This window comes from Trichosurus vulpecula, chromosome 7, assembly GCF_011100635.1.
Source record: "Trichosurus vulpecula isolate mTriVul1 chromosome 7, mTriVul1.pri, whole genome shotgun sequence".
Lineage (NCBI taxonomy): Eukaryota > Metazoa > Chordata > Mammalia > Diprotodontia > Phalangeridae > Trichosurus > Trichosurus vulpecula.
The window spans coordinates 62,342,369-62,354,885 of record NC_050579.1 but is presented as its reverse complement, the minus strand read 5'-3'; the positions used below and the strand labels follow the sequence as shown (position 1 = coordinate 62,354,885).

The 12,517-nt window shown below is 37.9% G+C and overlaps 1 protein-coding gene across 2 annotated transcripts in view; it reads left to right on the top strand.

Moving 5' to 3' along the window:
* Positions 1-12,517, top strand: part of FAM102B (family with sequence similarity 102 member B) — a 78,924-nt gene that overhangs the window by 35,354 nt on the left and 31,053 nt on the right. For both annotated transcript variants that reach the window (XM_036769364.1, XM_036769365.1), the window contains exons 4-5: positions 3,126-3,242; positions 10,476-10,522. In XM_036769364.1, coding sequence (XP_036625259.1) covers positions 3,126-3,242; positions 10,476-10,522 — 164 coding nt within the window. The remainder of the gene's footprint in view (positions 1-3,125; positions 3,243-10,475; positions 10,523-12,517) is intronic.

The following is a 12,517-nucleotide window of genomic DNA, read 5'->3' as shown; positions in this document are numbered from 1 at the left end:
TTCATGAGGGTAATGTGGATCTGTTTATGTATATTCTGTGCTCGAGCTTTGAGGTGAAATGTTCATACTCTTCCCTTTGTAAAGTCCTATTATCTTGAAACTCCTGCTCTTGGAAACTGGCTAGTTCTGGTGTCCTGGGTTAGCATACCTCTAATGGATACATGCATTCCTGCAGTCACCAATGAATCCTTGGACTGTGAGAATGACCACGTGATTATCATGCATATAAATCCCTCAGATCTCAAACATTTTTGGAGCCCCGCCCTGGACCCCAAAAGCTCAGTGGATTTAGCATTTGATGCTGTTCATTGTGTGAAATTACAATGTCATGTGACACAAAGATAGATAGTTAGTACCTATAATTTAATGTGTGAAGCCAAAGGGGACTTTATCACCCCCTCAACTTATTTTTCTTTCTCTCTCCTCCCTTTCCCAGACAGACACTGAGAAAGAGCTTATCTGTCCTCATTGCTTACATTTCCCCTGTTCTCGCTCATTTCTCAACCTGGTTTCCAACCTCTCCACTCCACTGAAATAGCTTTCTCCAAAGGTCACAATGGTTTCTCAGTTACAAACTTAGTGGACTTTTCTCAGTCCTCATCCTTCTTGACCTCTCTGTAACCCTGAATGCTTTTGAGCACATGCTTTCTCTTTTCTAGGTTTTTCTGACACTGGTTCTCTTCTTTGTCTTCCCACCTATCTGAGCATTCTTTTTCAGCCTCATTTGCTAGAACATCTTTGTATCATTCCTTCCATACGCTGTCCTCCCCTTCCCCCCAACTATGGGCATAACTCAGAATTCTGTCCTTGGCCTCTTCTGTTCCCTCTCTACCCTGTTTTGTGACCTTATCAGCTCCCATTGGTTTAATCATTATCTCTAGGCAGATGACTATTAAATCTATATATCTAGCCCTAGTCTCCCTTCCTGAATTTTACTCCCACAACACCAGTTGGCTACTGGACATTTTGAACTGGATATCCCATAACCATCTAAGCTCTCACATGAAATAGTAGTACTATCTGAAACGATTTGATTATCTTTTCCTCTTCTGAATTTCCCTTTTACTTTTGAGAGCACCACCATCTTTCCAGGTTCACAAAATATTTTCTCCTTGACTCTTCAGTGCCCCTCACCCTGTCCATCTTGTCATTTCTACTTACATGATATCTATCACATCTGTCCCTTTTTTTCATTCAGCCTTCACCCTTGTTCAGACACTTATCACCCTTTATCTGGAGCTTTTCAGTAGTCTCCTTACAGGTCTCTCTGTATTCTTGTCCATTTTCCAGACAGCTGTGAAAGTGATTTTCTTAAAATGTAAATTTGTCCCTCTCCTACTTAATAAACTCCAGATGCTCCCCATTTTTCCTTGAGGATCAACTACAAACTCCGCCATTTGGCATTTAGAGCCCTTCACAACCTGCCTCAAATCTACTTTTCCAATCTTATTATGTATTACTCCCTTTCCCACAATTTATAGTCTGTCCAAACTGGCCTATTAATTGTTCCTTATACATGAGATTTTATCTCCTTTTTCTCTATGCCTTTGCATTTCCTGTCCCTCTGGCTTAGTGTGCACTCCCTTCTTTCCTCAATCTGCATTCTTTCAAGATAAAGCTACATGAAGCTGCTAATGCCTTGCAAAATTACCTTGTATGTATTTTGCATGTTTATATATGTTGTCAACTCCTTGTGATAGACTTTATCATCATATCCCTAGTGCCTAGCATGGTGTCTAGAACATAGTAGGATTTAGATAAATGGTTAGTGGTTGAGTACATATTGGGCTATGACCCTCCATATAAACTAGAACCTTATTTTGTCTTTTGTTGAACCAGTTTTGCACCACCAAGAGGCCACTAAAACAGTACATTGCTTTGTAAATAGAATCTTATTACTCTTTTTTAAATGGCTCAGGTTTCTTTTATATATTAATTCTGGTGGTAATTTATATTAACAATAGATGTTAAGTTGTATTCTTAGTTTTTCTTGAACATTCTAGTTATGGCAACAGATATTTAATTTTTTTGAAGATATGATATTTTTACTTTAAGAATTTAACTTTTATGTCCTTTGACATGGAAAATGGACTTGATTTTCCATTTATCTCTAAGGCAGTAAAAAGATGGGGCCAAGTTGCAATAGAAGCTAGAGGGAGGATGCAGGAACATGCCACAACAGCAGAGAGAAATGCTTTCTGGGGCAGATAATGATGACAACAGAGGGAGGAGCACAGCCTGGGCAACAAAATGAAAGTGAGCAAAGCTGGAGTGAGTTTCTAGTTGACAACAGAGGCTGGGTATGAGGCCAGGCCAGTCCATTAGGGATTTGTTAGAAGTAACAGGATGCTTTCAACTACTGTAAACTGAGAGGAGGTGGCAATACAGAAGTTGTACCAGATAAAGCATTTGGATCACTTGATTCCTGAGTGGAGCATGAAAGCTGTGCCATCTCAAGCCATTGGCACCAAGAAGCAGTAGTGGTGAACTGTGAGGTAGAGATGAACTGACATCAGGAAAGATGGGAAAAAGTAGCAATTTGTGTCTGTCTGGAAATAATGAACTTTCTGGACTAGAAGGTAGGATAATATAATGGCAAGAACAAACAGCTGGAGAGGGACAGGAGACCTGAGGTTTGGTCCTTACTAGTTGTAAGAAATAGGAATAGCAACCGGGCCTGTGAATTCATTGGCACAAGGAACTCCCAGTTGAAGAAATTCCCTCTACCTTCTCTGTACCTTAGAGTCTTAGAAAGTTACTTAGAGTACTGAAATGTTGTGGCTTTCCCCATGTGGCACAGCCAGGATGGGTTAAGGGTGAGGACACAGGCACTCCTGGCTCTGTGGCCAGCTCTTCATATACTCTGCCATCACACCTCTCATTCTGTGACCTGCTTTGCTATATGCCTCAGTAACTTCATCTTAAAATTATGCTTTGATTACCTCATAGAGTAGATGTGAGGATCAAATGAGAGTATTTTGTAGAAGGACTTTAAAAGTTATAAAACGTCTTCTATAAAAGGGAAACATGTGACACAGACATTTGTTCATTAGCAAAATATTATAGAAAATGAATTGACTAGTGCTTCTAAATATTCTACTAATGTTTTCCATCTTTCTTCATAGTTGGGCTTTGCAGATCTAAACCTAGCAGAGTTTGCTGGATCAGGAAATACCACTCGTCGCTGTTTACTAGAAGGTTATGATACCAAAAACACAAGACAGGATAATTCCATTCTTAAAGTAAGAAAATTTCATTTGTGTATATGTATATACAGATATTAAATAGAAATGGATCAGTTTTCTCCTTTTTAATAAATGTAAATGCATGCTTTCAAGTAATAGCCAACATTGAGGTGAAAAGAATCTAGTCAGTGGGCCTCACGACTCAAGATACAGTTTGACTTCCACAATGCCACACTATCTCCTTGAAGGCTCTAGGAGTGAGACAGAGCCAAAGAAGGGCCTACAAAACAAAATGAAACAAAGAAGAGAATCTAGTCAAAACCATGGAAGCATTCAGCAGTTGGAACAGCCTGGCCTAAGTCAGTGAAGTAGACAGACGCAGCTAAGTGTTCACTTTAGTGAACCCTCATGTGCCTCGTTTGGTGCCCTAACCATATGGAAAGGAATAGTTACCCCTTAAAAGGTCACTTCCAGGAATGGTGGAAAATTCATTGTTGGGTATTCCAAAGAGCCTACAAGCCCCTGAAAAGTAATTCCTTAGAATCTGTGGCAGACATATAAATGCATAATAGAGGTGATCTATGTCAACTCCTCCTTGTGGGGTCCACATGCAGGGATGAACCACAGCAGCAGAGAGAAATACTATCTAGGGCAAATAATGATGACAACAGAGAGGAAGCAGTACAACCTGGGCAACAAAATGAGAGAGAGCAAAGCTGGAGCAGAGGCTAGTTGTGAGACCAATCCATCAGGGACTTGGGAGAAGGAACAGGATGCTTTCAACTACTATAAACTGAGAAGGGGCTGGAAAGGTAGTAAGGTAGCTATTGTAGTGACATGTGGAAATAACCTTTTTGGCCTTCTGGGAGCCTGGTAGTCATACAGTCCATTAAAATTTTGCCAAGGAACTGAAGACCTATTTGAACAAAATAATTGAGGAGGCATGGAGGACCTCAGTGAAACCATCTCCAATTGGTCCTTGCCACATAAGCATTCATTGGGTAAACATTGTACCCCTGAAATCTCAGGGATGTTTGTTTGCCTAATGCCTCCACATTAAAAAGGGGCATAGAGATTGACCATGTGACAGTTCCTGCCTTTTCTTAGAAATCTAAAAAGGCCAAATGTTCTTTTGCTAGAAAGTATTGAGAGAACATTTCTATAAAGAGACTAACTGTCTCTCATAATGTAGGAAGCCTCTGTACTTGCACATTTAAGTGAAGGAACAAACAGGGCGAAAGAAAATATTCTTCTTGTAAATAAATGACCGTATTTTGTGAAAAGGGATACCTGTGTCTGGGAGCTGAACAAATGATAAGATTAGTGATTCAGTAAAACACGAGAATAGGAGAGCTTATCTCTATAGGAACTATCCCACTGCCTCAAGGCCACATGTGGCCCTCTAGGTGTTTTTTTTTTAATTGAGTCCAAGTTTTATTTTATTTATTTTATTAAGAGGATTTGTTCTGTGATGTTTGGATTCAGTCAAAGGGCTGCACTTGAGGATCTAGAGGGCCACATGTGGCCTTGAGGCCACAGGTTCCCCATCCCTGAACTATCCATTTTGGTTAAAGTAGCTTCAATTTTGATTCAAACCAAAAAGGAAGAAATGTCAGGAGTATGTTTGAAGGAGAAATGTTGTGAGACAAAGAATCATAGAAATCCAGCCTCCTGCCCAATGCATGAATCCCCTCCACAACATCTCTGAGATGATCAACTTAGCTTTGCTTAAACATTTCCAATGACAGGAACTCACTGTCCCACAAAACGCATTCATTTTGGGGGAAAGAGGGTGGTACACACTTAGGATTTTGACAGTGTGAGGAACTTCCAGTATGGAAACTCCTTTTATGTGGGTTGGCAATTTGTCTATAACCATCTTAAGGAATTGCCTAGGTCACAGAAAAGTTAATTAACTTTGTCCGTGATCACAGCTAGTATATCAAAGGCAACGCTTGAAGCCACCATTTCCTGACCTTGAGTCCGGTGCTTTATCTACTTGTTGCCTTTCATTTAATTTTTTAATGGTTGTAATCATTCTTTTTAATTCTGAGCCAAAGTATGACCCATTGTAACTTATCTTTAGCTCTAAAAGGTAGAACTGGGAACACGTGAAAAGTTTTACTATTACCTGACAGAGATTCAAATACCAAAAAACAACCGTCATCTCTCCTAAGTCTTCTCTTTTCTAAGTTCTGTTTCTTCAACCATTTCTTATATGGCAGGATTAACAATTTTCTCTGTTAGATACATTTCATTTTGTCCGTTTCCTTGTTAAAATATGGGACTCAGAACTGAACACGGTATTTGTCAGGGTAAAGTTCCCTATCACCTCCCTCTGTCTATACACATTTCTAGTAAGTATAGTCTTCTCTTAAGTTTGTATTAGTTTTTTTTGAAAGCCATGTCACAAAGTTAACTGATTAAAATTTGTAGTTACCTAAAGTACCTAGGTCTTTTTATTGTGAATTGTTGCTCCCTCGTTTTGCCTAAGTGTAGAACTTGAAATTTTGTAGAGATAAATGTAGCCTTGCTAGTTTCAGCCTATTCTACCCCGCAAAAATTTTCTAAAATCCTGATTCTGCTATCCAGTATATTATTTGTTCCTTCTAGTTTTGTCATCGAAAAATTTTATACATTTGCTTTCAATATCTTCACCCAAGTCACTGGTAAACATGTCAAATAGTCCTTTAGTGTTATTAGAAACTTTCCTTGGGTTGATCTCTATCTACTAACCAACAGTCTTTGGGTTTGGTCGTTCAGCTAACTACAAATCGAGCAAAATCATCTAGTCTACATTTCTCCATCTTGTCTACAAGAATATTCAGACTATCTAAGGCCCTACTGACATCTCATTATAATAGGTTTTTGGCCTTCCCTTCCCATACGCAGCCTACTGAGAAAATTGATTTAAACTTGAAAGGAGGATTGGTCCTAAAGGCTAAATGAAGAAAAGAAGCTGTAGAATAAAGGAGGAAGACAAATAGAAATACTGTAACTCAGAGAGTTGCCCTCATTCAGATTTCAGGTTATTGCAGCTGTCTAATTCTGAAGATGCGAAAATGTATATAATCCTTCTAAGTACATCATCCCTTACATAAAAGATAATGGATACCATAGGAGCAATGGTGACAGAGTAAAAGGTGGAGGGATGATCATTTATAATGTACATTTTTGTACACCTAAAATTGTTGTTTTTTTTAACCTGTGGTTATAGAAAAGTACAGAACAAAAAATTAGGAGTCTAGATTATGGCTCATTTCTGTCTTGATTTTTATATTGACACTAGATTAGCTTCTCAGTCAAGTTTTTCCTTATTTCTTAAATGGGAAGAATTTTCCCTGCCTCTGATATTGCATATATAAAGTATTGTAAGATTACTGGAAAAAGAAGAAAGACCAGCATTTCTGTACCTCAGATTTAAAGTACAAGAAAAAAGATTAAAGAAATATTAAGTAGGGACAGTCTTTTTGCCTTTCATTGTATTCTGAGCACTTAGCACAATGCTTAGGAGAGAATAAGTACTTAATAAATGCTTATTGACTAACAAAATACCTGTACTTTAAAAAAAAATTAAAGCTTAAGGTAAACTAAAGAACAAAAAGCCTATACAAAGTACACAAGGAAAGGCAAAACCTGCTTGGAGGAGGCAGATCTTGAATATAGACTTTATAATATCAAATAAAATAACTTTTTCTTGAAAAAAATAGAATCTATTGAATATCTATAACTGTCAACATTTTTGTTTCTGTTTATAAAACTGTAGTTTAAATTCCTCTCTTAAAAAAAAAGGTAAAAATAACATATTTGTGAAAATATCCACATGTTGAAATAGATGACCCAAATGGCCTCTGGAGGCTTTCAGTGAATATTGGTTCTTAGAAGCTATAGCATTCTAAACCATTTTAGTATCCTCCAGTTGCTGTTAATGGTTCTAAACATTAACCACTGCTGTTAAATGGGTTCAAAATTAAGTTATAGTTATCTGTAGAGGCTGTTATTGTTCTGTGATTACTTTAAATAAGTGATAGTGTTTCAGACCTTGCCTCTGACATTTCTGTATGACAATGAGCAAATTACTTAACCTCTCTGAGTTTCCATTTCCTCATCTGTAATCAATCAAAGGAGATAATGGATGTAACACACTTTACAAACCTTAAAGCTTTATATAAATTTCAGCTGTGATGATGATGGGTGGTTGTAGTAGGGAAGGTGGTAATTGAGGATCTAGAAATGTCACCAGTCACTATTTCCTTACTAATCACTGAGGGGAATACAAAAGGCATGTAGGATAAGATCCCTCTCTTCCCTACAGAAGCTCATAATCTAGTTAGGGAGATGAAATGAACTACTACACATGACATAGTTGAGTAATAATTCCTGGCAGTATATGATGAAGTGGTGTGATCAGTGGGCAGGGCCACTCAGGTTTTGCCCTAGGACACCAAAATTTAGAGGACTGACAGCACTTATAGGCCTTTAGCAACATAAAAATAACTGAATTTAATTCTTCCTTAGCAAAATAGTTAAAGTAACAAGCAAATAGTTGGCTGGAGAACCCCAGGTAAAGTCTTGGCCCAACCTGCCCTGTTCTTCCCTCCCCCCACCAGCCTTGATGGTATTTCTCTATCAGTATCTGTCATAGATAGATTTTAATAGTTTTAGCTCCAATAATAGTGGTTGAATCTAGAGATCAGAAAAATAACTGACCTGAATGGCCAGGGAAAGATTCCTGGAACAGGTGCTACTTTAGTTGAACTTTAGAGTGATGGGTAATATTTGGATACGTATAAAAGAAGGGATAAGGAAATTCCAGATGGAAGGAGCAGGATGGGTAAAACTTGACAGCTGGGAAAGTTAAGCAGGGCTTGACTGGAATGCAAAGTTCACATCAGGGAATAGTAAAGAGAGGATAACCTCTCAAAAAGAAAAAGAAAACAAAAAGAGGCAATAATATAGAAGCTAAGAGGATAGAATTTCAAGGAAGAATGGAGTTAGTGGTCAACAGTTCGTCAAATACAACAAACATTGGGAAGAATGAAGATTTAAGAGAAACAATTGCACTTGACAATAAGGAGACCATTGGAGACCTTGAGAAATACATTTTTGCTAATGAATTGAAACCCAGATTAAAGACCATTGAAGAAGAAATGGGGAGCAAATTGCCCACAGTATTCACAGTACCACCCACACTGTGTTTGATGGAGAAAATTTATTGAGCCCTCCATCTGTGAATCCCAACTAGGCTTATAGTTGAAGTGGCCCAATGACTAAAAGACAGGCTGGACTAAGAGGTTGAGGCCTCTTTGTATCTGCTGAACTACTCAAATCAGGTAAATGCTCCTCTCTGTGAAACTGCTCAGCCTCCTGAGCCAACTGCAGTACTCATGGTATAGTGGAAAGCACACTGAAATGGTGGTCAAGAAAACGAGGTTCCAATTCATATTCTGCTAAGTGCCTACAATAGTAAGCCGGCCGATGGCCAGAGAGGAGCCGTACTCTCCTCATCTGTAAAATAAAGGGGTTGGAACTCTAAATTCCTTCTAGCTCTCACATCTTATAATTCTGTAATTCAGTTAAACAGAGGTAGCAGGTGTTGTCAAGAAGTCCAACAGTGAAAAGAAGGCAAGGAAGAAGACAGTAGCTAAAGGGTGAAATTGGGCAAATGGAGTTGGTTTTATTTCAGAAGACGTGAGTAAAACAGTGACTGACTGACCGATATACAATAATGTCGTATTCTACATATATCGTGTTCTAGCTACAGAAAAGTTACTTCTGGAAAGCTTGGACTGCCATGATTATAAGTATGGTAGACAACTGCTGCATCTGTATGGGAGCAACACGGTTTGGGGGCAGCATCAGAAAATTGCCTGTAAGACTTGCAAGGAGTAGAAGCACTCAGTATTTCACTTCATGCTATGGGGCAAGAGCATGGACTTGGGGGACACCTTTGGAGAAGGCTGAGCATGGCCAAAGAATATCATTATCAAGAATCCATTTAGTTTTGTGTTTTTTATTTGTGCTCCCTAAATTGATTACTGTTTTTATTGCATTATGGTCTCTAAAGTATTTCTGCCTTTTTATATTCATTTGCAATTTCTTTGTGCTTTAGTGGTCAATTTTTGTAAATGTGCCATTTTATGATTCCATCATAAGGCTTTTAGGTCTAATTTCTCCAGTAATTTGTTTAATTCTCTACCTTTTGTTTATCTTTGTTTATCCTCTTGAAAGAGGAAGATTAAAATCTCCTCCCTATTATTATGTTGCTACCTATGTATGTCTTTTTGTAATTCATTTAATTTTTGCTTTATGTTTCTTATCTAAGTTTACTATTAATGTTGGTGTGTTGTTTATGGTTTTTGTTTATCTTTTGTTCAGTAAACATTTTTAAGGACCTACTATGCACCAGGCACTGTGCTGATCTCTGGGGATACCAATAAAAACAAAGACAGTCCCTGCCCTCAAAGACCTTACAATCTAATGGGGAAGACAGCACACAAAAGAAAGCAGCAAACACAGAATGGAGGAGAGAGAAAAGGGAGGTACCCTTATTGGGGAAAAGAGATGGAGAAGTCCAAAAGTAGTGTAGCTGGTAAGAAAAAGGGAGAAATTTGTGCTGAGACTCCTTAGATAGAGGCCCTGGAGCCATGACCCTTCCCTCCAGGTAGACTTTCTAGTTTTGCTTTGTCTGATAGCATGATTACAACCGCAACTTTTTTGGATTTGCCTGATGCATAGCAAATTTTATTCCAGCTTCTCATTTTTATTCTTTGTATGACTTTGCTTTTTAGATATTTTTCTTATAAGCAATAAATTAGGAAGTTTTGTTTTCTTCCGTAACTCTTTTTGTTTCATTAGATTGTTTAATGCATTCACATTTGGAGTTATAAGAGTTAAGTTTCTTTTTTCTTCCAATATTGTCTTTTCTGAGTTAAGTTTTTTAAAAGATTTTTTTTTCTATTCCTCTTCCTCTTTTAAGTCATCACTTCGTTCCTATGCTTAGTTTTTCTTAGTCAACTCTAAGGCATGCCCAGACAAACGAAAGCATTAACCCAGATCGCTGAAAGAAAACTTACTGGTGGAGTACTCATCTTTGTTTTGGTCCTCTCTTCTTCCATCTCTGAGTCTATTAGGTTTTTAACATTAAATTTCATATTTATCGATACCAGGATGTATTCTCAATATAAAGCAGTTATGTAAATTGGCTTATTGTAGTGAATATAATTTAATGAAGCTCCCTGTATGTTAGATGGTTTTTTTTTAAACATTATTTGTTTCTGTCATCCTTAGGTCTTAATCAGTATGCAGCTCATGTCTGGTGATCCATGTTTTAAAACGTAAGTTTATGCACAGTAAGTGCATTGGAATTTCTATCGAAGTATTAATAATGAGTGATATGTCTAAAGTTTATCCTTAAATTTTTATCATGTGTACAACCCAGAAAAAAATTAAGGAATATTCAAAATCTTCCTGGAAATAATTTTGTTTTATATTGAGCTGATAGGTCTTTTGTCTTTTGAAAATGGTTTCTTTTGATCTATCTCTAAAATATCTTGTACAGATTGATACACTTGTCAGTGTATGAAAGACCATCCTGACATTAAGAGGTATCTGAAAGTGAAATGGACTCCTTTGTGAACTGAGATAGTAGACACTTAAGAATGAAGGAAATTAAATGAAATTCATCCAGTCTTTAAGCACTTACTATATCACAGGCACTGTGCTAAGCACTGGGGATACAAAAACCGCCCTCACCCTTGTGGAGCTTATATTCTAATAGTGGAAGACAACACATATAAAATAAAATGCAGAGGATTACAAAGGAATTCTGTTTTACTGAGATGCAATTATCAGAATGTTAAATCCACAGGCTTTTGGTTAAGAACTCCTGGTTCTGGGAAGACATATGAGGCCAGGAAGGAGCCTACAGCAGTGCCTAGTGACTGAAGTCACAGAGCAAATGATTGCTACTGCCTTCCCAGGAATAGTGATGTTGATTTGATTACTTAAGAGAAAAAAATGACTTCAATTCAAAAGGTACTCTTTTTTTTTCTCCATCAGGGGAAGTGTTCAAGCAGAGACTAGGCCATGGCTTGTGGAGGGGATTCCCAGAATATTGTTGTAAAAAACAAATTCGCAAGTCCCGTGTTAAGAACCTCTGGTCTAGACATATATTTTCTCTATACACCTAGTTACTTAAATTTCAAGGAAGATAATATGACCCCAAGATAAGAGAAATATTTACTTAGGAATGCTCATAGTATGTATTTAGAGAGATAGTGTGGTAAAGTAAATAGAGAGCCTGCTTTGGAGTCTAGAATACCTAGATTAAAGTCCTGTATCTAATACATACTATCTGAATGACTTGGTCAGGACAAGTCATTTTTTATGCTCTCAATGTCCCCTAGCAATTCTCTTAAGAGTATAAATTGTAAAAGAGTTGATCTGAATTGGCAGGGAGAGTTTCCTCACTGAAATTTCCTTCCTTCCACCAATGAAATCACAGATCTGGACTTTCCTCCCTGACTCAAGCTCTCTCTCTTCCCCCACCTCCCCCCAAAATGAATAATGCATAGCTTTCCTATACTTGGATGAACTTGTGATTTCATTGCTATAATAGTAATAGCGAACATTTATGTAGCGCCTACCTAGTGCCAGGCACTGTGCTGAATGCTTTACAGGTATCATCTCATTTTATGCTCACGACGACTCTGGGAGGTAGGTGTTGTTCTCCCCATGTTAGAAATAAGGAAATTGAGGCAAGCAAAGGTGAGGTAATTCTCTCAGAGCCGTGCAGCTAGTAAGATAATTCCACCACCAGTACCAATTGTAATTGAACTCATTCAGTACAATTCCTGTTTGTGTCTTTTCGTAAATCTTCTATAGAAGATGATGGTACTAGAGACCTTCCTTTGGATCCCAGTATAGTACTGAAGATGCCAATCCCTCACCCCTCGCCCCATGACTAGACCACCTTCTTTTTCAATCATACGTGTCCTAAATGGGGTCTCTTCCACTACTATTTACTACACACACAACAATGGTCATTTAAAAAATACATATCATATCCTTTTCCTAGAATTGTAAGCTCCATGAGGGCAGTACCTTGACTCATCTAAATTTTATTTCCCCCTGCCTCTAGCACAGTGCTTTGTGCACCGCAGGAGCCTAACACATATTTCAGTTGACGCTTGTGAGAATTTGTACATCTTATTATCGCCTCATTTATTTTGCTTCAATTCACAATGAAGCAATTCAGCCCTAATCTCTGGTCACCTGGCTTCCCAACATCACAGGCATCATTGTCCCATACCTCTCCTATGCCCTCTCTT